Source organism: Jaculus jaculus, chromosome 1, assembly GCF_020740685.1.
Source record: "Jaculus jaculus isolate mJacJac1 chromosome 1, mJacJac1.mat.Y.cur, whole genome shotgun sequence".
Taxonomy (NCBI): Eukaryota; Metazoa; Chordata; class Mammalia; order Rodentia; family Dipodidae; genus Jaculus; species Jaculus jaculus.
This window is the reverse complement of record NC_059102.1, coordinates 153,866,006-153,891,229: the sequence shown is the minus strand read 5'-3', so window position 1 is coordinate 153,891,229 and position 25,224 is coordinate 153,866,006. Positions and strand designations below refer to the sequence as shown.

The following is a 25,224-nucleotide window of genomic DNA, read 5'->3' as shown; positions in this document are numbered from 1 at the left end:
CTGTTAGATTGGCAGTGCCCCATTACTGCTAGTGGTTCCTAGGATTAATGCCAGAGCAGCACTAGTTACCTGTTCTTCTGCAAAACCAGCTAATTCCTGAACAGTTCACTTTCCTAATCCTAGCCTCCCCCAACATACACAATCAGATATGATAAAAGAAAAAACCTAACACGTACCACACATACACAATCACTCTACAGTAATGCTTGTTGTTAAATTAAGATGCAATGACCTGGCTAATCCACTCTAAAGCTTTAAGATAGAGAGCTACATCAGCAGCAGATGGTTACATGCATGAGCCAACGCTAATGTAATACAAAAGTAGAGATATTTACTGATTACAGCTCCACACAGACTTGCACAATGAGGGACTAGCAATTTGTATTGCAAGTCCAGCAACTTAAGTCCACATCTGGTAAATAACCAGCTGACTGGACAACCTGTATTCTAGACAGACAAGTAAAGCCAGTGGAAAGGCAATGCATGCACCTAATAGTGCAGTTAGACTGATCCTGCAATCATAGCTTTCCCTACTTAATACCATAAATTATGGAAAACCTTCCTCAACGCTAGGATTTAGGACATTTCTATACCAAAATGGCTATCAATGTTAATTAAGTGCAGCTAAATTAATTACACTGGAAAGACTGTATCCCAGAACTTCAGGAATATGGGGATGACACACAAACACTAAAATAATCTCAGCGCAAGTGATGTAGCACTACAAACAAGAAATTTACTTTTTCTGTTTGTTATCTTCTTTTTCAAGGGAGGGTCTCACTCTAGCCCAAGATGACCTGGAACTCATGGTAATCCTACCTTAGCCTCCCAATAGCTGCAATTAAAGGCATATGCTACCACCCAGCTTGGAAATTACATTTATAAGTGAACTTTTTGAACTGGACATTATCAAGAATGAACAATGTTGCCGGGTGTGGTGGTGTATACCTTTAATCCCGGCACTTGGGAGGCAGAAGGTAGGAGGACTGCCATGAGTTGGAGGCCAGCTTGGAGATGCAGAGTGAGTTCCAGATCAACCTGAGCTAGTGAGACCCTACCTCAAAAAAAAAAGAGGGGGCATGGCTTAGCAGTTAAGCACTTGCCTGTGAAGCCTAAGGACCCCAGTTCAAGGCTCAATTCCCCAGTACCTGCGTAAGCCAGATGCACAAGGTAGCACACACATCTGGAGTTCGTTTGCACTGGCTGGAGACCCTGGTGCACCCATTCTCTCTCTCTGCCTCTTTCTCTCTCTGTCACTGTCTAATAAATAAATAAAAATAAACAAAAAAATTTTAAAAAAGAACTAACAATGTTAAATAATCCAGAATCATACTCTCATGATAATGATAATGAGACACGAAAAAGTTTCTCAATAAACTGAGTAACCTACTTTATGTTAAGAAACCTTGGGCTGGAAAGATGGCTTAGCGGTTAAGCGCTTGCCTGAAAAGCCTAAGGACCCCCGTTCGAGGCTCGATTCCCCAGGACCCATGTTAGCCAGATGCACAAGGGGGCGCATGCGTCTCGTGTTCGTTTGCAGTGGCTGGAGGCCCTGGCGCTCCCATTCTCTCGCACACTCTTTCTCTCTGTCTGTCACTCTCAAATAAATTAATAAACAAAAAAAATTTTTTTTAAAAGAAACCTTATCTTGGGCTGGGGAGATGGCTTAGTGGTTAAGGCATTTGCCTGCGAAGCCGAAAGGCCCAGTTTTGATTCGCCAGTACCCAAATAAACCAGATGCACTAGGTGGCACATGCACCTGGAGTTCCTTTGCAGTGGCCGGAGGCCCTGGTGCGCCCATTCTCTTCTCTTCTTTCTCTCTCCCTTTCTCTTTCTCCCTCCCCCCCCCCACTCTTCCTCTCAAATAAAATAATAAAAATCTATGTTTAAAAAAGCATATCTTGGCCTGGAGAGATGGCTTAGCGGTTAAGCGCTTGCCTGTGAAGCCTAAGGACCCCGTTCGAGGCTCAGTTCCCCAGGACCCACGTTAACCAGATGCACAAGGGGGCGCACGCATCTGGAATTCGTTTACAGTGGCTGGAGACTCTGGAGCACCCATTCTCTCTCTCTTTCTTTCTCTGCCTCTTCTCTCTGTCTGTCACTCTCAAATAAATAAATGAACAAAAAAAATTTTTTAAACATATCTTAATTTGGGCTTGGTAATGCATGCCTTTAATCCCAGCACTGGGGAAGCAGAGGGATAGCTGTGAGTTCAAGGCCACTCAGACTACAGAGTGAATTCCAGATAAAAAATATTAAGTAGTGCCGGGCATGGTGGCACACGTCTTTAATCCCAGCACCTGGGAGGTAGAGATAGGAGGATTGCCATGAGTTCTAGGCCACCCTGAGACTCCATAGTGAATTCCAGGTCAACCTGGGCTAGAGTGAGACCCTACCTCGAAAAACCCAAAGAAAAAACATATGTATATATACATACATACATACACACACACACAAACATACACACATATATATGTATACATATGTATATGTGTGTGTATGTATGTATGTGTGTGCATACATATATATATATATATATATATATATATATATATATATATATATATATATATATATGGCTTAGCGGTTAAGGTGTTTGCCTTCAAAGCCAAAGGACCCAGGTTCGATTCCCCAGGACCCACATTAGCCAGGTGCACAAGGTGTATGTGTTTGGAGTTCATTTGCAGTGGCTGGAGGCCCTGGTGCACCCATTCATTCTTTCTCTCTCTCTCTCTCTCTCTCTCTCTCTCTCTCTCTCTCTCTCTCTCTCTCTCCCTCCCTCCCTCCCTCCCCCCTCCCTCTTTCTCTGTCAAATAAATAAATATATAGAAAATATTTTTTAAAAATATTAAGTAGAGAAGCCAGGCATGGTGGCGCACGCCTTTAATCCCAGCACTCAGAAGGCTGAGGTAGAAGGATCGCCGTGAGTTCGAGGCCACCCTGAGACTCCATAGTGAATTTCAGGTCAACCTGGGATAGAGTGAGACCCTACCTCGAAAAACCAAAAAAAAAATATTAAGTAGAGCATAAAACTACATACTCATCTGTTGTCTTCTAACCTCTACTTGTTTAGCAAAGGAAATCATGAATCCAGGCTGACCTGGAATTCACTCTGTAGCCCTGGCTGGCCTCAAACTCAAAACAATCATCCTACCTCAGCCTCCAGAATGCTAGGACTAAAGGCATGTACCACCAACCCTGATCACGATTATATTTCAATGTACCCAGCACCTTCTGCTTTCTTTTACTCTTTCTTTATCACTGACTCTTCATCTAAGATTATGACCCAGAAATCACTCTACTAGAGGCTTACCCTTACAAAATTCTCCCACTTTTGTCTTTTAAAAGTGAAACTGGGTGCTGGAGAGATGGTTTAACAGTTAAGGCATTCGCCTGCAAAGCCAAAGGACCTCAATTTGATTCTCCAGGACCCATGTAAGCCACATGCACAAGGTGGCGCATGCATCTGGAGTTCATTTGCAGTGGCCAGAGGCCCTGGTGCACCCATTCTCTCTCTCTGTCTACCTCTCTCTCACACTCTCCCTCAAATAAATAAAAATTTTTTAAAAAAGTGAAATGGGGACTGGTGAAATGGCTTAGGGGTTAATGTTAAGGTGTTTGCCTACAAAGCCTAAGGACCCAGTTCAATTCCCCAGGACCCATGTAAGCCAGATGCACAAAGAGGTACATGCATCTGGAATTCATTTGCAGTGGCTGGAGGCCCTGGCACGACTGTTTTCTCTCTCTCACACATACACACACACACCCTCTCTCTCTCCCTCTCTCTCTCTCTCTCTCTCCCTCTGTGTGTGTGTGTGTGCCTCTTTCTCTGTCACTCTCAAATAAATAAATAAAAATAAACAAATTTTTTTAATTATAGGGATAATATGGATATAGAAATGTTTAAGAAAAATGGGCTGAAGAGATGGCTTAGCAGTTAAGGTGCTTCCCTGCAAAGCCAAAGGACCCAGGTTTCATTCTCCACTACCCATGTAAAGACAGATGCACAAGGGAGTGAAGGCATCTGGAGTTCATTTGCAGTGACTAGAGGCCCTGGCACACCCATTCTCTCTCTCCCTCTCTCTGCTTCTTTCTCTCTCTCTTTCTCTAATAAATAAATAAAAAAATATTTTTAAAAAGAAAGAAATGTTTAAGAAGGGAAAGTGGGTAGGTTGAGGGAAGGAGAGTAGTCAACTAAATCTATATATGATAAAGGAATCCTGATACATACATAAGCCTTTAACTGCAGCACTCAGGACTGGGACTACAGAGTGAGTTCCAAGTCATTCTGGGCTAGAGCCTGGCAGCCTGGGCTCAATTCCAGTGCCCAGGTAAAGGCAGACACACAAAGTGCATGGCAAGTACTCTAGCACCTGAGCCATCTCCCCAGCTCTGCTTTAAAAAATAATTTTTTATCATTTTTAAGTATATTTTGATTTATTAATTTGAAAGAGAGACAGAATCAGAGAGAGAGAGAGAATGGGTGTCCCAGGGCCTGCAGCCACTGCAAACAAACTCCAGTTGTATGCGCCAATTGTGCATCTGGCTTATGTGGGTCCTGGAGAGTTGAACCAGGATGCTTTGGCTTTGCAGACAATGCCTTAACCACTAAGCCATCTCTCCAGCCTTGTTTATTTTTATTTATTTATTTATTTAAGAGCAACAGACAGAGAAAGAAAGAGGTAGAGAGAGAGAATGGGCACGCCAGGGCCTCCAGCCACTGCAAACAAACTCCAGACGCATGCGCCCCCTTGTGCATCTGGCTAATGTGGGTCCTGGGGAATTGAGACTTGAACTGGGGTCCTTAGGCTTCACAGGCAAGTGCTTAACTGCTAAGCCATCTCTCCAGCCCCCCAGCTTTACTTTTAATAAAACATGCTTCCCAGCGTTGATTCTGAAGTGGGTTGTTGCTTCCTCAACATCTGGACATAGTATCCTGTTTCCTGCTCTCTGTGGTTGCTGCTCCAAGGCAGCTGCCAGCCTCATACAGCTACTGTGGACACAGCTCCTCTGACCTCACTGCTCCTGTCTTTGGACCTGTGGATCCTGCACTAACATATTCAGATGGACTTACTTTATCTATTCTGGGTTTGTTTTACATATCCTTAAAAATTCTCTAAACCCCACCTATCATGTCAACCCCCTTCCCTCCAGGCACCAGGCAAACCTTCCAGGCTTTGACACCAGCCAGTGCTTCCTACCATCTATCAGCCATCTTTTCCTACCTACAGACTAACTGGTTTTCTTCTGACCTGCCTTTCAGAACACCAAAGCTCTCTTCAACAACATCTATCACCAGAGCCATCCAACGTACCTCCAATTAAATGATGGCATGTCTCAGTTCTAGAATTTTCCAATGACTCTTATTTCAAAACATGCTCTTAGGGCTGGAGAGATAGCTTAGTGGTTAAGCACTTGCCTGTGAAGCCTAAGGACCCTGGCTTGAGGCTTGATTCCCCAGAACAAGCATTAGCCAGATGCACAAGGGGGCACACACGTCAGGAGTTCGTTTGCAGTGGCTGGAAGCCCTGGTGCCCCCATTCTCATTCATTCTCTCGCTCTTTCTCCCTCCCTCCCTCCCTCTCTCTCTCTCTCTCTCTCTCTCTGTTCATCACTTTCAAATAAAACTTGGGCTGGAAAGATGGCTTAGCGGTTAAGGCGCTTGCCTGCAAAGCCAAAAGAGCCCAGTTCGATTCTCCCAGACCCATGTAAGCCAGATACACCAGGGGGCACATGCATCTGAAGTTCGTCTGCAGTGGCTGGAGGCCCTCGTGTACCCATTCTTTCTCCCTCCCTTCCTCCCTCCCCCCCTTCTCTCTTTCTGCCTCTTTCTCTCTCCCAAATAAATACATAAATATTTTTAAAAAGAAATATCATAAGTGGAAATAAGTGGAAGAATAGATTAGTGGAGGTGAAAAGGCATGAGGTCAGGAGAAGAGATTAAGTACAGGAAAGGTGGAGGGAGGGCTAATCAAAATCTAAGAGGAGGGCTGGAGAGATGGCTTAGTGGTTAAGCGCTTGTCTATGAAGCCTAAGGACCCCAGTTCGAGGCTCGATTCCCCAGGTCCCACATTAGCCAGATGCACAAGGGGGTGCACGCATCTGAAGTTCATTTGCAGTGGCCAGAGGCCCTGGCATGCCCATTCTCTCTCTCTCTCTATCTGCCTCTTTCTCTCTCGGTCACTTTCAAATAAATAAAAATGTTTTTTTTTTAAAAAAAAAAAACCTAAGAGGATATAAATAAATCATATGGAAACCCACTTGCTTGGACAATGAAACACTCAAGAGTCATAGATTGTTACTAGAAAATTTTTAGTGCCAGGGATGGGATACCTTCCAGTGAGTTGTTGGCCAGGGAGGTCCCTGATGCCCCCAAAACATTCCAGGCCATTGCCAAGGCCCTTGGTTTCCCACCAGGAATAGATGGTAAGACCCTATTACTGAAGACTCCATATACTTGGGCTGCAAGGTCACTGAGAAACCCTGCTAGAACTGAGCTGATAACCTCCTCCATGTAGACCAGCTAACAGAAAGCTAGAAAAAGCCATGCTTCATGCAGCTCAATGGGAGAGAAATCACCAGTGAAGATACTCAACAGTACACATTGCAAGCCTCATAATTGGCCAGCCAGGCCAAATGAGCCAACAGGCGTAATAGTGGCACATCTGTCATGGTGGAAACCAACTGCCCTCTAATTGGACTGGAGACCCGCTCCATGGGAGGAAATACATCCTTGATACTGAAAACCTACAACAGGGTTAGTCATGAGCTCTAGGGATGTAACATCTGCTGCTGTCTGGCTAAATGTATATACTATGCTTATCAAACTGCCCAGTAAGCACTTCTCTTAATGTTCATACCCATATATTAGTGCTATTCTCACTTTTGGTAGAGAACCTTCTCTTTTCAGATGGCAGTGACCTTAGGATACTCAGAAGACATCATGATGCTCGGAAGAAGTGACAGACGAGTGCTCAACACTGCAATATCTCTATCACACCTTCCAAGTCCCAGGGTCCATTGCAGAAGAGGTGGCGGAAAAAAATGTAAGAGCCAAAGGAAAGGTAGGACTCCTTACAACATGCTCCTCCAGATGCAAAGTGGCCTGGATATCCATGACCTCACAGTGCCTGACACTGCCTACACAAGACCATCATAATAGGAGGAAAAGATCATGACATCAAAATAAAAGAGAGACTGATTGGTGGAGGGGGTATGATGGAGAGTGGAGTTTCAAAGGGGAAAGTGGGGGGAGGGAGAGAATTACCATGGGATATTGTTTGTAATCATGGAAGTTGTCAATAAAATAAATAAATAAAGACGGGGACCTTGCTATGTAAACTCACAACAGAACATGCTATGACAAAGATAACATGCTTACCTTTAAATTTTGATCTAATATTTGCCAGTTCCTTGTTTATCCTCTTTATTTCTGCTTCTTTACTTTTGCCTAGGGAAAAGAAAAAAAAAAAAACAGAACATAGTGCATTATTAGTGCCTCTGAAGAAACCCCCATTCCCTGCTGCAATCCAGAGAAATGACATCAGAAGCACGGTTTGCCCCCCATTTAGAAAGGGAGACAAAGAAAAGCAGCAGCAAGCTAGCGAGAGCCAACGCACATGGCCCAGGCCAGCCACAAGGAGTGAGTACCCAGTCAGGACAGTGACAGGACACACCCGCAGAGCCTCCCCAGAAGCAGCACCTTCTACACAGTGTTTTCCACCCTGGCTTGATTCTGTCTATGCATCAGAACACCTGCTGACAGTTTTCTGTAACAAGCTATCAGGTAAGGATAGCTCACTCCTGAAACCAACTTCCACCGGCACAGATAAAAGAACAATTGTGGACTGGAGAGATGGTTCAGTAGTTAGAGGCACTTGCTTGCAAAGCCTGATGGCCCAAGTTCAATTCCCCAGTACCCACATAAAGCCAGATACACAAAGTGGTGTATGTGTACGGAGTTCATTAGCAGTGGCAGGAGAGCCTGAAGAACCTATACTATCTCTCTCTCTGCCTTTATTTCCTCTCAATAAATATTTTTAAACTTTATTAATTATTCATTTGCAAACAGAAAGAAGAGAGAATGGGTGCACCAGGGAGTCCTGCCACTACAAATGAACTCCAGATGCATGTGTGTGCACCTGGCTTTACATGGACACTGGGGAATCGAACCTGGGCCATTAGGCTTTGCAATCAAGCACCTTTAACTGCTGAGCCACTTCTCTAACCCCAAATAAATTATTAAAAAAAAAACTGAGATTAAAGAACCCTCAAGTCAAGCCCTGGTTAAGGACTAACCTCAGGAGAGCAGCCCACCAGCACCACAGCAGAGCTAGCACCAATCAGCCTGTGCCCAGCCTCACAGGGCCCAACTGCTCCTGCCAGCTTATCTGCCTCCAGGGCAGCAGGACACGCCCAAGCACCACTTATCATTTGCTGCACAGGGCTCCCTGTGGCTGAACTGGGCAGCACTCCTGCGGCTAACCCTGCCCTAGCAAGCTCCACGTGCATAGGTGGTTGAACAGGGAAGCAGATTCCTATCCAGCCAGCTAGAGGACCTGCAAGGCCCAGAGCCCAACACCGACCTAGCAGCAGTCTCAGGGCCCAGGCTCCCACTGGCCATGACGTAGCAACTGAAGGCACCTCCAAAGAGGGCATGGTCACACAGACCTGGCTGTGGTACTGGGTGAACTGCTGGATGACAGGTTAAAGCGAAACTGTCAGAAAGTTTTAAAAGCCCTGTCACACCACAGGTGTGGTAGCTCACACCTGTCATCTCGGGGCTATTCTGAGTTTGAGGCCAGCCGGGGGCTATAGAATGAGTTCCAGGTCAGCCTGGGCTAGCGTGAGACCCTATATGAGAGAGGGGGAACAACACCAACAACTAAAACAGAGGGAAGGAAAGAAAGAGGGGAGGGAGGGAAAAGGAAAGAAAAAGAAATACAGGATGCCCAGCATGTAATGCACACCTGTAATCTAAGCACTGAGGAAGCTGAGGCAGGAGGATGAGGCTCAGTGAGAGGCCTTCCTGACATAATAAGACCTACGTTCCATATCCAACACAGAAAACATAGTAAGAATAAACTAGAGAGGATAAGAGAGCTAATAAACGTAACAGAGACCTTGAGATAAACAGATGAAAAGAAAAATATGTTAAAAGAAATGAAGAGTTGCCAGGTATGGGGACACATGGCTTTAATCCCAGTACTTGGGACAGAGGTAGGAGGAACCCTGTGAGTTTGAGGCCAGCCCACAACTACAAAGTTACTTCCAGGTCAGTGTGGTCTAGAGTGAGAGACTACCTCAAAAAAAAAAAAAGAAGAAGAAGTTAAGAAAAATAAATGAACAGCTGGGGGCTGGGGACATGTCTCTGCAGTTAAAAGTATTTGTTTGCAAGCCAGGCATGATGGTGTACAACTTTAATCCCAGCACTTAGAAAGCAGAGGTAGGAGAAATGCTGTGAGTTCAAAGCCACCCTGAGACTACATAGTGAATTCCAGGTCAGCCTGGGCTAGAGTGTGACCCTACCTCAAAAAAACAAAAAACAAAACCTTGAATGCAAAGCATGCTAATTTGGGATTCATTCTCTAGTACCCATGTAAAGACAAAAGCAAAAAGTAACACACGAAGGGAGTGGGGAAATGGCTTAGTGGTTACAGCATTTGCCTGTGAAGCCTAAGGACCCAGGTGCGATTCCCCAGGACACATGTAAGCCAGATGCACAAGGGGGCACATGTGTTGGGAGTTCGTATGCAGTGGCTAGAGCCCCTGGAGTGCCCATTCTCTCTTTCTGTCTATCTGTGTCCTACCTGGAATTGTGGAGTATAAGAGATGCAGGAAAGAGAGGGCCATTGAATTTGCAACATGGTCTTCTGTTCTGGAAAAGGCTACAGGCAGTATGCAGCAGGTTTGCTGGATGCCTGCATGGAGATCCGATGGAGTATGAGGATGGGCCATGGATTGCAGTGGAGACCGAGTGGCGATGCCAGGACCACAAGACGGTTGCTAGAAACCTGACAGCCCCAATGAAGTTTTCCAGGACTGTGAGTAGCCTAGCTGGAGGGGCGGAAGTGGAATACTAGAGACTTGTTGCTGGTTACAAGTATCGGACTTGGCGATTGTCACTGACTAGAGTTGTTGGACTTGGAGCTACAGAGTTTGATGTTTGCCCTGGTTGTTTTAAATCTTGTATGAGTTGAATATTTCTTTGCTATGCCCAGTGCCATCTTTTGCAGTGTGTTTATTCTGTGCCACTATGGAGTATTTTGAGGGTTCTTTTTGGGGGGTGGGGATATTATGGTTCAGTTAAAAGATCAGACTGTGGGAATGTTTGAACATCATTAGGATTTAGGATTGATAAAACTAAGAGGACTTTTAAAGTTGGACTGAATGTATTGCATTTTACATCATGGATAGTTATCAGTTTATAGGGGTCAGGGGTGGAATGTGGTAGTTTGATTAATGTGTCTCCATAAACTCAGGTGTTCTGAAGGCTAGGTCCCCAGCTGATAAGAGATTTGGGACTTAATGCCACCTGGAGGTAGTGTATTGTTGGGAGCGGGCTTATGGGTATTATAGCCAATTTCCTCTTGCCAGTGTTTAGCACACTCTCCTGTTGCTGTTGTCTACCTAATATTGGTGAGGAGGTGATGTCCATCCTCTGCTCATACCATCGTTTTCCCCTACCACATGGAGCTTCCTCTCGAGTCTGTAAGCCAAAATAAACCTCTTTTCCCCACAAGCTGCTCTTGGTCAGGAGTTTTCTGCCAGCAATGCAAACCTGACTACAACACCCTGTTGTACCCATTTTCTCTGTTTCCTCTCTATCTCTCTGCTTACAAATAAATAAATAAAAATATTTTTTTTTTAAAGCCACTTAAGCCAGGCGTAGTGGCACACGCCTTTAATCCCAGCACTCGGGATGCAGAGGTAGGAGGAGCACCATGAGTTCAAGGCCACCCTGAGACTACATAGAGAATTTCAGGTCAGCCTGAGCTAAAGTGAGACCCTACCTCGAAAAACAAAACAAAACAAAGCCACTCAAGCCACTCAAGCAAAAGGGAAAAGTTACCTTCAGGTAAAAACACCACAGATAAACTACTCATATAACTTGAGAAGTACACTGTTTCTGTAAGTCCTTCCTGGGCCTCATGAGCCTCAGACACCCACATTCCCATGACAAATCACAGGAAGCATATGAGCGTATGAGGAGGGCATGTGGGAGGGCGTGCGTGTGTAGGGAGGGCACACATGTGTGCAGGAGAGGCACATGCAGAAGCACATGCTCGGGTGGCACAAACAATGAGTAAGAGAGGGCAGGGTGTTAGTATGCGGGGGAGGACATGAGTGTATGAGGAGGCCATGAGCATGCGGGGGGGTGTGATTACATGGGGCAGACATGCGTGTGTGCAGGAGGCGCACATGCAGAAACACTGTGCTCAGGCAGCAGACAATGCGCAGGAGCGGGCAGGGTGTCAGTGTGCAGGGGAGGGTACGAGAACGCGGGTGAGGGCACGTGTGGGGGAGCACAAGTATGTCGGGAGGGCATGAGCATGCACGAGTGCAGGAGAGGCACATGCAGACACGCTGTGAGCTTAGGCAGCAGACAATGCGCAGGAGAGGGTGTGAGTGCACAGGGGCGGGTGCGAGTGTGTGAGAGTGCAAGGAGGGCACATACAGAAACGTTTTGTGCTCACACAGCACACACAATGTGCAACTGTCACACGCACCTCCCACAGGAGCGCAGCGGGGTAGGGAGCTGGCAGCTGGCTCGGCCTCACCCGGGGCTGCGGCACCAAGCCAAGATACAGCTCGAGTGATCGCTGAAAGAGCCTAAGGACGTCTCCCACTCAGCAGTTCCGAGTGGAGACCTGGCAGCCAACGGAAGAAATGCCTGCAGCCTGAATGTTAACAGGAATGCAGCGGGGCTGGGTCCCAGCACCTACCTCGACCCGTGGTCCAAAAGCAGCACCATCCCAGAAAGAGACATTCCATAGCTCCTAGACTGTGGTCCTGAAATCTACTTCCTCTAAAAGAAATGTTTCTCCAGGGAGCAACTGCAAACAGGGGAAAGGCATACATCCCAAGATCCCAGACTCCATTGCCCAGTCTGACAGCATATCACCTTCCCACTGCCTCTGCTACATGGAATCCCTGGTCAGGCCACTCCAACTCCACCAACCTGGTTTTGTGCTCAGCCCTCCATAAACACCAGGGTCTGCTCATGCTGCCCCCTGGGGTGGACAAGCCGGACACTCCCTGCCTCCAGTGGGATCCTTCTATCCAACTGACCATGACTTCAGTCTCTTCCAAGTACACAGGATACCCTTATTCCTTGATAGTTCTGCTACCTGCCACTAGTCCATCCCTAGGGCAAGCTAAAAGATGAATCAAAGCCCTCTGCTGTAACCCACCCCAGGCATCTGTCTGCCTGCAACCCCTACGGCATCTTCCGCTGACCTGGTGAGGCATCGCTCCTTTCCCTGGATCGCTCAGATGCACTGGCTACCAGCAACAGAAGAGCAGAGGAGAAGCAGGGGACGCAGGAGATGGCAAAAGGTGCCCTCAGTGAGCACAGGCATGTCCACCTGACACCTCCCCAGCCCTCCCACCCTGCTTGAGGGGAAACTGAGTACAACCAGACACTCAGACTCTGGAGATCAGATGCACAGACTAAGGGGGCCGATGCTCTAAAAGGGGCGTGTGAGTCCCAGCTGTGTGATGGCTCCAAGTCTGACCTGATGCAGGGCTCTACATGAGAGTGAGGGTTCGGATGTTTGGATGTTGGGGAGTGTGAGTGACTGGCAGTCATGGACACAAGCCATAGCCTCTGCCCTCCACACAGCACTACCTTCCCACTGCCCATCACAGAGGTCACCAAGGACTAACCTCTGGAAATGCCAAGGGAGAAATCCCACCAGGTCAACTTCTGCACAGGAAGCGAGACTTCAGACAACCTGACACAAGCGCCTGGGACACCCACAGGCCCATCCTTCAAGTGCCCAAGTGCTGTGCAGAAGGCGCCTGCATCCTGCATTACCAATATGGCAGTCACTGTCCACAGTAGCAACTGCCACCAGGTCCTGACCCCACACAGTTCATGCTTACTAAAGCACACTTCAAACCCCCTCATTGCCCCCATCCCTCTACAAAGAGCTTCATCTTAAAGAACTAGTTTTAGGTAAGGGCAGGGGCTTGCTGACCTATCCAGACCTTAGGAATTAATTCTGAAGCTAGGCATGGTGACGTGCATCTTTAACCCCAGCATTCACTCAGAAGGCAGAGGTAAGAGGATCACCATGAGTTCAAGGCCAGCCTGGGACTAGAGTGAGCTCCAGGTTGGCCTGAGCTAGAGTGAGACCCTACTTGGAAGAAAAAAAAAGTTAACTTTAAAAGGGCACCCACTAGCCAGAGCAGCCAGCCCGCAGCAAGAAGCCCGCCAGACAGTCTGTGATCTGTGGGATTCTGGTCTCAGCTCCCTGGCTCTATGTGAAACGCAGCAGTGATTCCCAGCATGGACTTCGGAGCACCACTGGCTAATGAATGACCCAGGGCAGCCACAGCCACAGGCCAGAAGCAAGTTGCGATTTGCCTCAGCAAACTGCAAAGAATTCATGGTGTGGGGACAAGCAGGAAAAAGCTCTCTCCTCAGCAATGGCCAGTTAATCATTGCTTTGTCGACGGCTGGACTCATCACCAACATTCCGGGTTGTATGGAACAGGTGCTTGTGACCAGTTATTATAAAACTCTCAACTAGAGTAATGTCAACAGTTGTATCTCAAAAAAAATACTCAACTAGGCTGGGAATGGTGGTGCACGCCCTCAAGCTCAGCACTTGGGAGCCTGAGGAAGGAGGATCATAAGTTCTGGGCTAGCCGAGATACCACTACAGTGAGACCTTCTTTAAAAAACTAAAAGCTGCTTCCAGTGAGTTGCTGGCCAGGGAGGTCCCTGACGACCCCCCAAAACGTTATAGGCCATCACTGAGGCCCTTGGTTTCCCACCAGGAATAGATGGTAAGACCCTATTGCTGAAGACTGCACATACTTGGACTACAAGGCCACTGAGAAATCCTGCCGGAATTGAGTTAAGAACCACCTCCATGTAGACCAGCTAACAGAAAACTAAAGGAAGCCATTCTGCATGCAGTTCAATGGGAGAGAGAGAAATCACCAGTGAAGATACTCATCAGTGGACACTGCAAGCCTTGTATTTGGCCAGCCAGGGCAAATGAGCCAATGGGTGCAATAGAGGCACGTCTGTCATGGTGAAAACGAACTGCCCTCTAATTGGACTGGAGGCCCGCTCCATGGGAGAGAATACATCCCTGATACTGAAAACTTAAAACAGAGGTAGTCATGAGCCCTAGGGGTGTAACATCTGCTGCTGCCTGGCTAAATGTATATACTATGCTTATCAAACTGCCCAGTAGGCACTTCTCTTAATGTTCATACCCTTATATTAATGCTACTGTCCCTTTTGGTATAGAATCTTCTCTTTTCAGATGGCAGTGACCTTGGGAGGACTCAGAAGGCATTATGGTGCTGGAAAGAAGTGAATGGAGTACTCAACAATACAATATCTCTATCACACCTTCCAAGGCTCAGGGTCTATTGCAAAAGAGGTGGCGGAAAGAATTTAAGAGCCAAAGGAAGGGTGGAACTCCTTACAACGTGCTCCCCCCAGACACACAATGGCCTGGATATCCATGACCTCATAGTGCCTGACACTACCTACACAAGACTATCATAATAGGAGGAAAAGACCATGACATCAAAATAGAAGAGAGACTGACTAAAATGGGGAGAATAGTTTCAAAGGGGAAAGTGTGGGGGGAAGCATATTACCATGGGATATTTTTTATAATCATGGAAGTTGTTAATAAAAAAACTGAAAAAATAAATAAATAAAAAATAGCCAGGCGTGGTGGCACACACCTTTAATCCCAGAACTTGGGAGGCAGAAATAGGAGGACTGCCATGAGTTTGAGGCCATCCTGAGACTACACAGTAAATTCCAGGTCAGCCTGAGCTACAGCGAGATCCTACCTCAGAAAAACCAAAAATAAAAAATAAAAATAAAATAACAGCTGGCCAGGCATGGTGGCATACATCTATAATCCCAACATTCAAGAGGCAGACATAGGATGATCACGATGAGTTTGAGGCCAGCCTCAGACTACACAGTGAATTCCAGGTCAGCTTAAGCTAGAGTTAGTCGCTACCTCAAAAAACAAAAAATAAATAAGTTAAAATACAACTTGCTCAAAATCTAAGATATAAATAAATCATATGAAAACCCACTTATTTGGACAATGGAACACTCAGGAACCATAGATTGTTACTAGAAAATTTTCAGTGCCAGGGATGAGATATCCTCCAGTGAGTTGTTGGCCAGGGAGGTCCCTGATGTCCTCAAAACATTCCAGGCCATTGCCGAGGCCCTTGGTTTCCCACCAGGAATAGATGGTAAGACCATATTGCTGAAGACTCCACATACTTGGGCTGCAAGGCCACTGAGAAATCCCGCTGGAACTGAGCTGGTAACCTTCTCCATGTAGACCAGCTCACAGAAAGCTAGAAAAAACTATTCTGCATGCAGTTCAATGAGAGAAAGAGAAATCACCAGTGAAGATACTCAACAGTGGATACTGCAAGCCTTATATTTGGCCAGCCAGGCCAAATGAGCCAACAGGTGCAATAGTGTCACATCTGTAATGGTGCCCTCTAACTGGACTGGAGGCCCACTCCATGGGAGGGAATACATCCCTGATACTGAAAACCTGCAACAGGAGTAGTCATGAGCCCTAGGGGTGTAACATCTGCTGCTGCCTGGCTAAATGTATATACTATGCTTATCAAACTGCCCAGTAAGCACTTCTCTTAATGTTCATATCCTTGTACTAATGGTACTCTCACTTTGGGTAGAGAATCTTCTCTTTTCAGATGGCAGTGACCCTGGGATGACTCAGAAGGCATCATGGTGCTGGAACGAAGTGATAGAGGAGTGCTCAGCACTGCAATATCTCTATCACACCTTCCAAGGTTCAGAGTCCATTGCAGAAGAGGTGGCAGAAGAATGTAAAAGCTAAAGGAAAAGTAGGACTCCTTACAACGTGCTCCTCCAGACACAAAATGGCCTGGATATCCATGACCTCCAGTGCCCAACACTACCTACACAAGACCATCATAATAGAAGGAAAAGATCATGACATCAAAGTAAAAGAGAGACTGATTGACAGGAGAAGGGGATATGATAGAGAATGGAGTTTCAAAGGGGAAAGTGAAGGGAGGGAGGGCATTACCATGGGATATTGTTTACAATCATGGAAACTGTTAATAAAATAATAAAATAAAATAACAAAAAAAATACAACTTGCATTTTGTGTGCACACACCAGAGAAGCTCCTGTATAGACCTTGTACTATATGCCTGTATGACTCTGGTACTCAGGAGATGAAGGCAGGAAGACTGCCACAAATTTGCAGGCACCAGTCAACAAACTGCAGAAGACAGCTCAGCTAAGCCTTGCCATTCCCCACTTCTGGCCAGGGAGAGGGAAGTCTGGGCAGGAAGGAGGTGATATAAGGATAGCCTGAACTGCCCTGGATAGGCAGGAAAGCCCTCAGGCTAAGGGCTAGACCCAACATGGCCTACTTCTAGAGAAGGACCCTGTTTCAAAATGGGGTGATCACTGGTGTGCACACCTGTGATCCTGGCACTCAGGAGACAAGAGGCAGGAGGACTGGAAGGTCAAGGTTAGCTTCTGCTACACAGTGAGTTCAAAGCCAGCCGGGGCTAGATGAGACCCTGTCTCAAAGAATAAAGAGAACATAGTCCCAGACCCAAGGCTCATCTAGCCCTTCTCTGACAGACCAGACTACTCCCAAATGATGATGGGGGAAGGGAATAGGACAGAGAATGGAGTTTCAAAGGGAAAAGTGGGGGGAAGGAGGGCATTACCATTGTTTACAATCATGGAAGTTGTTAATTAAAAATAATAAGAATAAAGTAACATAGAAAGGAAAAAAAAGACCAGACTGAACTGGGAGAAGTGAGAAACGCAGGGTCTCTAATGAGGTCAGCAGGTCCAATGTAGATCAGATGCTGCAGGTATCCACCTGGAAGACAGTACTAGGGACTGCCAAGGGGAGCACAGAGAACAAGCAGAGCATCAGTGAGTTGTGGGGAATGTCAAAGGGCTCACAACTATGCAAACAAAGCCTGAGGGGAAGGGCACAGAAAATAGGTGAAGTAGTAATCTTTTGAATTTGATGAAAACTGCTGCTGCACTTTGACCATAAAATGTGTTAAAGGGAGGTGTGGTGGTTTGATTCAGGTGTCCCCCATAAACTTAGGTGTTGTGAATGCTAGCTCCCCAGCTGATGGAGATTTGGGAGTTAATGCCTCCTGGAGGGAGTGTATTGTTGGGGGCGGGCTTATGGGCTTTATAGCCAGTTTCCCCATGCCAGTGTTTGGCACACCCTCCTGTTGCTGTGGTCCATCTTCTGTTGGCCAGGGGGTGATGTCCACCCTCTGCTCATGCCATCGTTTTCCCCTGCCATCGTGGAGCTTCCCCTCGAGCCTGTAAGCCAAAATAAATCTCTTTTTCCCAGAAGCTGCTCTTGGTTGGGTGATTTCTACCAGCAATGCGAATTGGACTGTAACAGTAAAGTGGTACCAGGAGTGGGGTTGCTGCTAGACACCTGACTGTGTGGCTTTGGCCTTTTGGAGCTGATTTTCAAGAGGAAAATGGAAAGAGTTGAAACCTTGGCCTAAGAGATGCCTTGCAGTGCTGTAGGTACAGCTTAATGGACTATTCTGGTCTGAAGGCAGTAAGAACTATGGACTGTGAGGTTTGGCTTATGAGGGTGTGAAAGAGCTGTGCCTGGACTGGGCTAGCAGTTTGTGTGAGAAGCTTGCTCTTGTGCCCATGTCCTGAGAAGTTGCGCAGGGTTGCTTTGCGTAGAAATGAACTGGTGTGAGCAGAGGGATATGGCATAGAAAGAAAAATCTTTGGGTGAACTCTTGCCCGTTCAGCTGCAACTGAGAGATTACAACCTTTGAGACTGGGCTAGCTGACCTGCGCTGGGGCAACAAGAAGAATGTAGACTCTTTTGAAGGGGCCTGAGTGCTCAAGGAGTGTCCTGTTCTTCAAAGTCTGCTTTATTCCCCCCTGGATTAACAAATTGGCACCCTACCTGGTATCATGGAGTATAAGAAATGCTGGAAAGAGGGTCATTGAGTTTGCAACACAGTCATATGTTTTGGAAATGGCCATGGGCAGTGTGAAGCAGGTTTGCTGGTTGCCTGCATAGAGACCCCATGGGGCCATGAAGATGAACCGTGGCTTGCAGTGGAGACCCAGTGGAGATGCCGGGACCATGAGATGGCTGCCAAGGAGCTGCCAGCCCTGATGAAGTTTTCCAGGACTGTGAGTAGCCTAGCTGGAGGGGTGGAATTGTAATGCCAGAGACTTGTTGCTGGTTAGAATTATCAGACTTGAAGATTTGTCACTGGCTAGAGTTGCTGGACTTGAAGCTACAGAGTTTGATATTTGCCCTGGTTGTTTTAAATCTTGTATTGGTTGAATGTTTCTTTGCTATGCCCAATGTCATCTATTGCAGTGTGAATATTTATTCTGTGTCATTATGGGTTTTTTGAGGTTATATTTTGGTATTATGGCTCAGTTAAAAGATCTTGAACTATGGGGATGTATGAACATCATTGAGATTGATAAAAAATATGGGGACTTTTAAAGTCAGGCTGAATGCATTGTATTTTACATCATGTATGGATATCAGTTTATGGGGGCCAGGGGCGGAATGTGGTGGTTTGATTCAGGTGTTCCCCATAAACTTAGGTGTTGTGAATGCTAGCTCCCCAGCTGATGGAGATTTGGGAATTAATGCCTCCTGGAGGGAGTGTATTGTTGGGGGCGGGCTTATGGGCTTTATAGCCAGTTTCCCCATGCCAGTGTTTGGCACACCCTCCTGTTGCTGTGGTCCATCTTCTGTTGGCCAGGGGGTGATGTCCACCCTCTGCTCATGCCATCGTTTTCCCCTGCCATCGTGGAGCTTCCCCTCGAGCCTGTAAGCCAAAATAAATCTCTTTTTCCCAGAAGCTGCTCTTGGTTGGGTGATTTCTACCAGCAATGCGAACCGGACTGTAACAGGAGGGCTGGAGAGATGGCTTAGCGGTTAAGCGCTTGCCTGTGAAGCCTAAGGACCCCGGTTCGAGGCTCGGTTCCCCAGGTCCCACATTAGCCAGATGCACAAGGGGGCGCACACGTCTGGAGTTCGTTTGCAGAGGCTGGAAGCCCTGGCGCGCCCATCCTCTCTCTCCCTCTATCTGTCTTTCTCTCTGTGTCTGTCGCTCTCAAATAAATAAATAAAAATTAAAAAAAAAAAGTTTAAAAAAAAATGTGTTAAAGGGGCTGGGGAAATGGCTTAGTGGTTAAGGTGTCTGCCTGGAAAGCCTAAGGACCCACATAAGCCAGATGCACAAGGGGGTGCATGAGTCTGGAGTTCGTTTGCAGTGGCTAGAGGCCCTGGGGCGCCCATTTTCTCTCTCTATCTGCCTCTCTTTCTCTCTCTCTCTCTCTCTCTCTCTCTCTCTCTCTCTTTCTCTCTCTCAAATAAATAAATAAAATATAAAATGTGTTAAAGGAGCCAGACATGGTGGCACACGCCTTTAATCCCAGCACTTGGGAGGCAGAGGCAGGTGGATCACAGTGAGTTCAAGGCCACCCTGAGACTACACAGTGAATTCCAGGTCAGCCTGAGCTACAGTGAGACCCTACCTGGAAAAAAAAAATGTGTAAGGGCTGGAGAGATGGCTTAGTAGTTAACACACTTGCCTGCAAAGCCAAAAGACCTTGGTTCAATTCCCCAGGACCCACATAAGCCAGCTGCAGAAGGTGGCACATGCATCTGGAGTTTCATTTGCAATGGCTGGATGCCCTGGTGTGCCCACTCTTTCTCTCTCTCTCCCTCCCTCTGACTCTCTCTCTCAAATAAATAAATAAAAATAAAGTGTTTTTTTTTTTAATGTGTTAAAGGCTCATTCCCCAGCTTGGTGCTACTGTGAGGTCCACTGATAGAGGGATCCCATAAGGGGTGGGACACAGAGGAGGTCTTCAGGTCATCAGGGGCTTACCCCTCAAGGGCTGTGGGTCCCAGTCTCTTTCTCCACCTCTCACATCCTTGTGCCCAGGTGAGTGGCTCTGCTTGGCCATGTTCTCCTGCCATCACATCATAACTTACCACTGGCCCACCAGCAACAGAGTCAACTGGTTATAGACCTGAACTTCTAAAACTACAAGATACAATAAACTCTTTCTGCCTGTAAGCTGATTATCTCATTTATCTGTTATGGTGATAGAAAGCTAGTGTCACAACTATAAACCCACTGGTCTCAGAAACTCAAATCCCAAATATAAACACCGTAAATCAAACTGCCTATAAATCAAGTAACAGAAAGCCCACTCAAAGCAGCTAGAGAGACACTTCCCACAGAGAAGCAACAGTGTGTGTGACTGACACGCTGAGATGGGTCATGCCAGCCCAACACAACATCAAGGGCAGGTTTACGTCATATAGTTTTAGAGGCTGGGTGTTACGAGACTGGTACCTGCTGAGGACCTTTAAGGTGTGTCATTCACAAAGGTGGCAAAGCAGGATAGTGGTACGAAGGGCTGGACTTACCTTCTTATCAGTGACCCACTTCCTGTGATAATAGTATTAACCCAGCCAGGACGGGGGCCAAGCTCATGAACTCTGCAGACATGGAAAGAATTCCAGGTGTCTCCTGCCCGACCCTTGTTCCCTACCACTTAGTTTCAGTATACAGAATGACCTTAATGAAAGACAGTTTAGGAGCTGGACAGATGGCTTAGCAGTTAAGGCACTTGCCTACAAAGGCAAAGAATCCAGGTTCGATTACCCAGGATCCACATAAGCCAGATGCACAAACTGGTTCATGCATCTGGAATGTATTTGCAGCAGTTAGAGGCCCTGGCATGCCCATTCTCTCTTTGTCTGTGTCTGTCTGTCTGTCTGTCTGTCTGTCTGTCCCCCCCCCCCCTCTCTCTCTCTCTCTCTCTCTCTCTCTCTCTCTCTCTCTCTATATATATATATATATATATATATATATATATATATCTGCCTCTATCTCTCAAATAAATAAATAAATAATTTTTTTTTTAAAGACAGTTTGAACTGGGTAAATTGTGTGCTTAAACCTCCACAGAATTCCCATAAGACCACTCTTGGGCCTCTGTTCCTGCTAATCCCACCTTTGCTTGGACCTAACCCTCCATCTCCCACCTCAAGTCTCCCCAGGGAGTCCTTCTGATGTTCCACACTCCCTGTGCTATATTCTTCAGGTTCTGTGAAATGTATCTTCTCCAGGCTACTGATCCTCCTCAACTTCTTCACAGATGTAAGCTTCTCACTTGCTCTTCCTCAGCCCACTTGATTCTTCTCCGTGACAGCATGTGTCAATTTGTTTGTTCTATTAAGAGTTTAAAGCTGCTCAGTGTGAGTAGGAAGAAAACTCAGCAGCAGAGACCAGTAAGCTAGAAAGGAGATATAAAGGAAATAGAAAGGAAGGGAGAAGGGGACTTAGTAGGATGGCATTGTATATATGTAAGTAGAATAACAGATTAATGGGGGTGAAAAGGCCTAAGTGAAGTCAGGGGAAGAGACTGAGTAAAGGAAAGGTGGAGGGAGGTCTAATCAAAATCCAAGAGGTTATAAATAAATCATATAGAAACCTACTTTTTTGGATAATGGAACATTCAGGAGCCATAGATCGTTGCTAGAAAATTTTCAGTGCCAAGGATGGGATACCTTCCAGTGAGCTGTTGGCCAGGGAGGTCCCTAATACCCCCCCAAAGCATTGCCATTGCCAAGGCCCTTGGTTTCCCACCAGGAATAGATGGTAAGACCCTATTGCTGAAGACTCCACATACTTGGGCTGCAAGGCCACTGAGAAATCCTGTTGGAACTGAGCTGAAAACCTCCTCCATATAGACCAACTGACAGAAAGCTGGGAAAAACCAAACTGCATAGAGTTCAATGGGAGAGAGAGAAAGTGAAGATACTCAACAGTAGATACTGCAAGACTTAAATTTGTGATTGAGATGGGGAGGTAACATGATGGAGAATGGAATTTCAAAGGGGAAAGTGAGGGGTGGGGGAGGGAGGGTATTAACATGGGATATTTTTTGTAATCATGGAAAATGTTAATAAAAATTGTGAAAAGAGGGCTGGAGAGATGGCTTAGCGGTTAAGCGCTTGCCTGTGAAGCCTAAGGACCCCAGTTCGAGGCTCGGTTCCCCAGGTCCCACGTTAGCCAGATGCACAAGGGGGCACACGCGTCTGGAGTTCGTTTGCAGAGGCTGGAAGCCCTGGCGCGCCCATTCTCTCTCTCCCCCTCTGTCTTTCTCTCTGTGTCTATCGCTCTCAAATAAATAAATAAAATTTTTTAAAAAAATTGTGCAAAGAGCTGGGCGTGGTGGCGCACGCCTTTAATCCCAGCACTCGGGAGGCAGTGGTAGGAGGATCGCCGTGAGTTCAAGGCCACCCTGAGACTACAGAGTTAATTCCAGGTCAGCCTGGACCAGAGTGAGACCCTACCTTGAAAAACCAAAAAAAACAAAAAAATTGTGAAAAGATAAAAAAATAAACATTAAAAATTAAAAAATAAAATAAAAGAGAGACTGATTGGGAGGGGGAGGGGATATGATGGAGAGTGGAGTTTCAAAGGGGAAAGTCGGGGGGGGGGGGGGGAATTACCATGGGATATTGTTTACAATCATGGAAGTTGTCAATAAGTTCCAGGTCAGCCTGGACTAGAGTGAGACGCTACCTCAAAAAAAAAAAAAAAAAGAAAGAAAGAAAGAATGAATGAATGAATTTAAGTCCAGGGCTGGAGAAATGGTTTAGTGGTTAAGGTGCTTGCCTGCAAAGCCAAAGGACCCAGGTTCAATTATCCAGGACCCATATAAGCCCAAAATGCACAAAATGGTACATGCATCTGAAGATCTTTTGCAGGGGTTAAAAGCCACAACACACCCATTCCCCCCCCCACCCCGCTTTTCTCTCTCTCTGCCTCTTTCTCTCAAATAAAAATTAAAAGCTGGGTATGGTGGTGCACACTTCTAATCCCAGCACTCTGAAGGCAGAAGTAGGAGGATCACCATGAGTTCAAGGCCACCCTGAGATTATACAATGAATTCCAAGTCAGCCTGGGTTAGAATGAGACCCTATCTTGAAAAACCAAAAATAAATAAATAAAACAAAAATATATTTTTTAATTCTTTAATAAAAAAATGTGGGGGCTGGAGAGATGGCTTAGCAGTTAAACGTTTGCCTGTGAAGCCTAAGGACCCCGGTTTGAGGCTCAATTCCCCAGGTCCCACGTAAGCCAGATGCACAAGGGGGCGTTCACGTCTGGAGTTCGTTTGCAGTGGCTAGAAGCCCTGGCACGCCCATTCATATTCTCTTTCTCTCTCTCTCCCTCTCTCTCTCTCTGCCTCTTTCTCTGTCACTCTCAAATAAATAAACAAACAAAATTTTAAAAAAAGAATGTGGGCTGCAGAGATACCTTAGCAGTTAAGATGCTTGCCTGTGAAGCCTAAGGAACCATGTTTAACTCTCCAGGTCCCACGTAAGCCAGATACACAAGATGACACAAGCACACAAGGTGGCACATGTGTCTGGAGTTCGATTACAGTAGGTGGAAGTCCTGGCATGTCAATATTCTCTCCCTCTCTCTCTGTCTCTCTCTCTCTGTCTCCCCCCCCCTCTCTCTCTCTCTCTCTCTCTCTCTCTCTCTCTCTCTCTCTCTCTCTCTCACACACACACACAGACAACACAAAAAGGCCTGTCTGTCGGGCTTGCCTCAAAAAAAAAAAAAAAAGACAGGGCTAGAGTAATGGCTTAGTGGTTAAGGCACTTGCCTGCTGCAAAGCCAAAGGACCTCAGCTCAATTCCCCACGTAAGCCAGATTCACAAGGTGGGGCTCGCATCTGGAGTTCATTTGCAGTGGCTGGAAGTCCTATCATACCCATTCTCTCCCCCCCTCCCCCACTCCCTCTTCCTCTCCCTCCCTCCCTCTTTCCCTCTCTCAAATAAATAGGGAGGGGAGAGGAGGGGAGGGGAGGGGAGGGGAGGGGAGGGGAGGGGAGGGGAGAAAGCAATCTCAAGAATGCCATGTCTCAGGCTCTGAAGGACCTGGAGGCAACTAGCAAATACCACTTTCACCTCTGCAGCTCTCTCAGCTATGTTCTCACCTCCAGAGAAAGGTTTGCTACTCTGCAAGAACAACTCAAGTTGTAGTTAAATAATAAAGCAGTAAAAGCTTAGAAAACTAACAAAGCAGAAGACACAAGTTAACCCAAAGTACAACTGTAGCCAGCAGGATGGAGCACAGCTGTTGTTCCAGCTACTTCAGAGGTGAGGAAGGAGGATCTCTGAGTCAGGGGTTTGAAGCCAGCCTGGCAACACAGCCATCCCTATCCCATACCCCCCAAAAGTTGGAACAGGTTAGAAATCCACAAGGAAGGGAAGACTTACTGACCATTCCTTGAATGCAGAGCACTGTGCATGTGACAGCTCCCAGTACAGACCAACCAGAGACATTCAAAGTCTTACAGGCATGACAGGGTTCAAAGGAAGCTTGTGAGCTACTTATGTGATGCACATCAACAACCAACAAAGAATGAAGGGAGGAAGGGAAGAAGGGAAAGAGGGAGGAAAGGGAAGGGGAAAAGAGAAAAGACTTTTTTGTTTGGGTTGGTTTTATTGAGACAGGATCTCATGTAGCTCAGGCTGGCCTTGAACTTGCTAGGTAACCCAAGATGACCTTGCCATCCAGATCCTCCAGCCTCCAACATGCCAAGTGCTGAGACCTGGTAGGCACCACCACAGCAGGCTTCAGAACTATTTTCTTTTTTTCCATCTTTGTGCTGGTTTGGGTGTAAATATGTTGTGATTAAGCCTCATGCCTGGTCCCCAGCTGGTTGGGCCGTGAGGAGGTGGAGCCTTGCTGGAGGTATGTTACTGGGGGCCAACCTTGAGGTTTATCAGTCTAGCCCCACTGGACGTTCAGAGCAAGAACACTCTCTCCTTCCTCCCTGCTGTGTGGAGATGTGATGCGCCACTGTCTGCTCCCCCGATACTTTCCTCATCGAGATGGCAATCCCCCTCGAAACTGTGA

The 25,224-nt window shown here is 46.6% G+C and overlaps 1 protein-coding gene across 2 annotated transcripts in view; it reads right to left on the bottom strand.

Moving 5' to 3' along the window:
• The window catches only part of Ap2a2 (adaptor related protein complex 2 subunit alpha 2), a 92,509-nt gene that overhangs the window by 51,503 nt on the left and 15,782 nt on the right, over positions 1 to 25,224 (bottom strand). For both annotated transcript variants that reach the window (XM_004654187.3, XM_004654188.3), the window contains exon 2: positions 7,382 to 7,450. In XM_004654187.3, the coding sequence (XP_004654244.1) occupies positions 7,382 to 7,450 (69 nt within the window). The remainder of the gene's footprint in view (positions 1 to 7,381; positions 7,451 to 25,224) is intronic.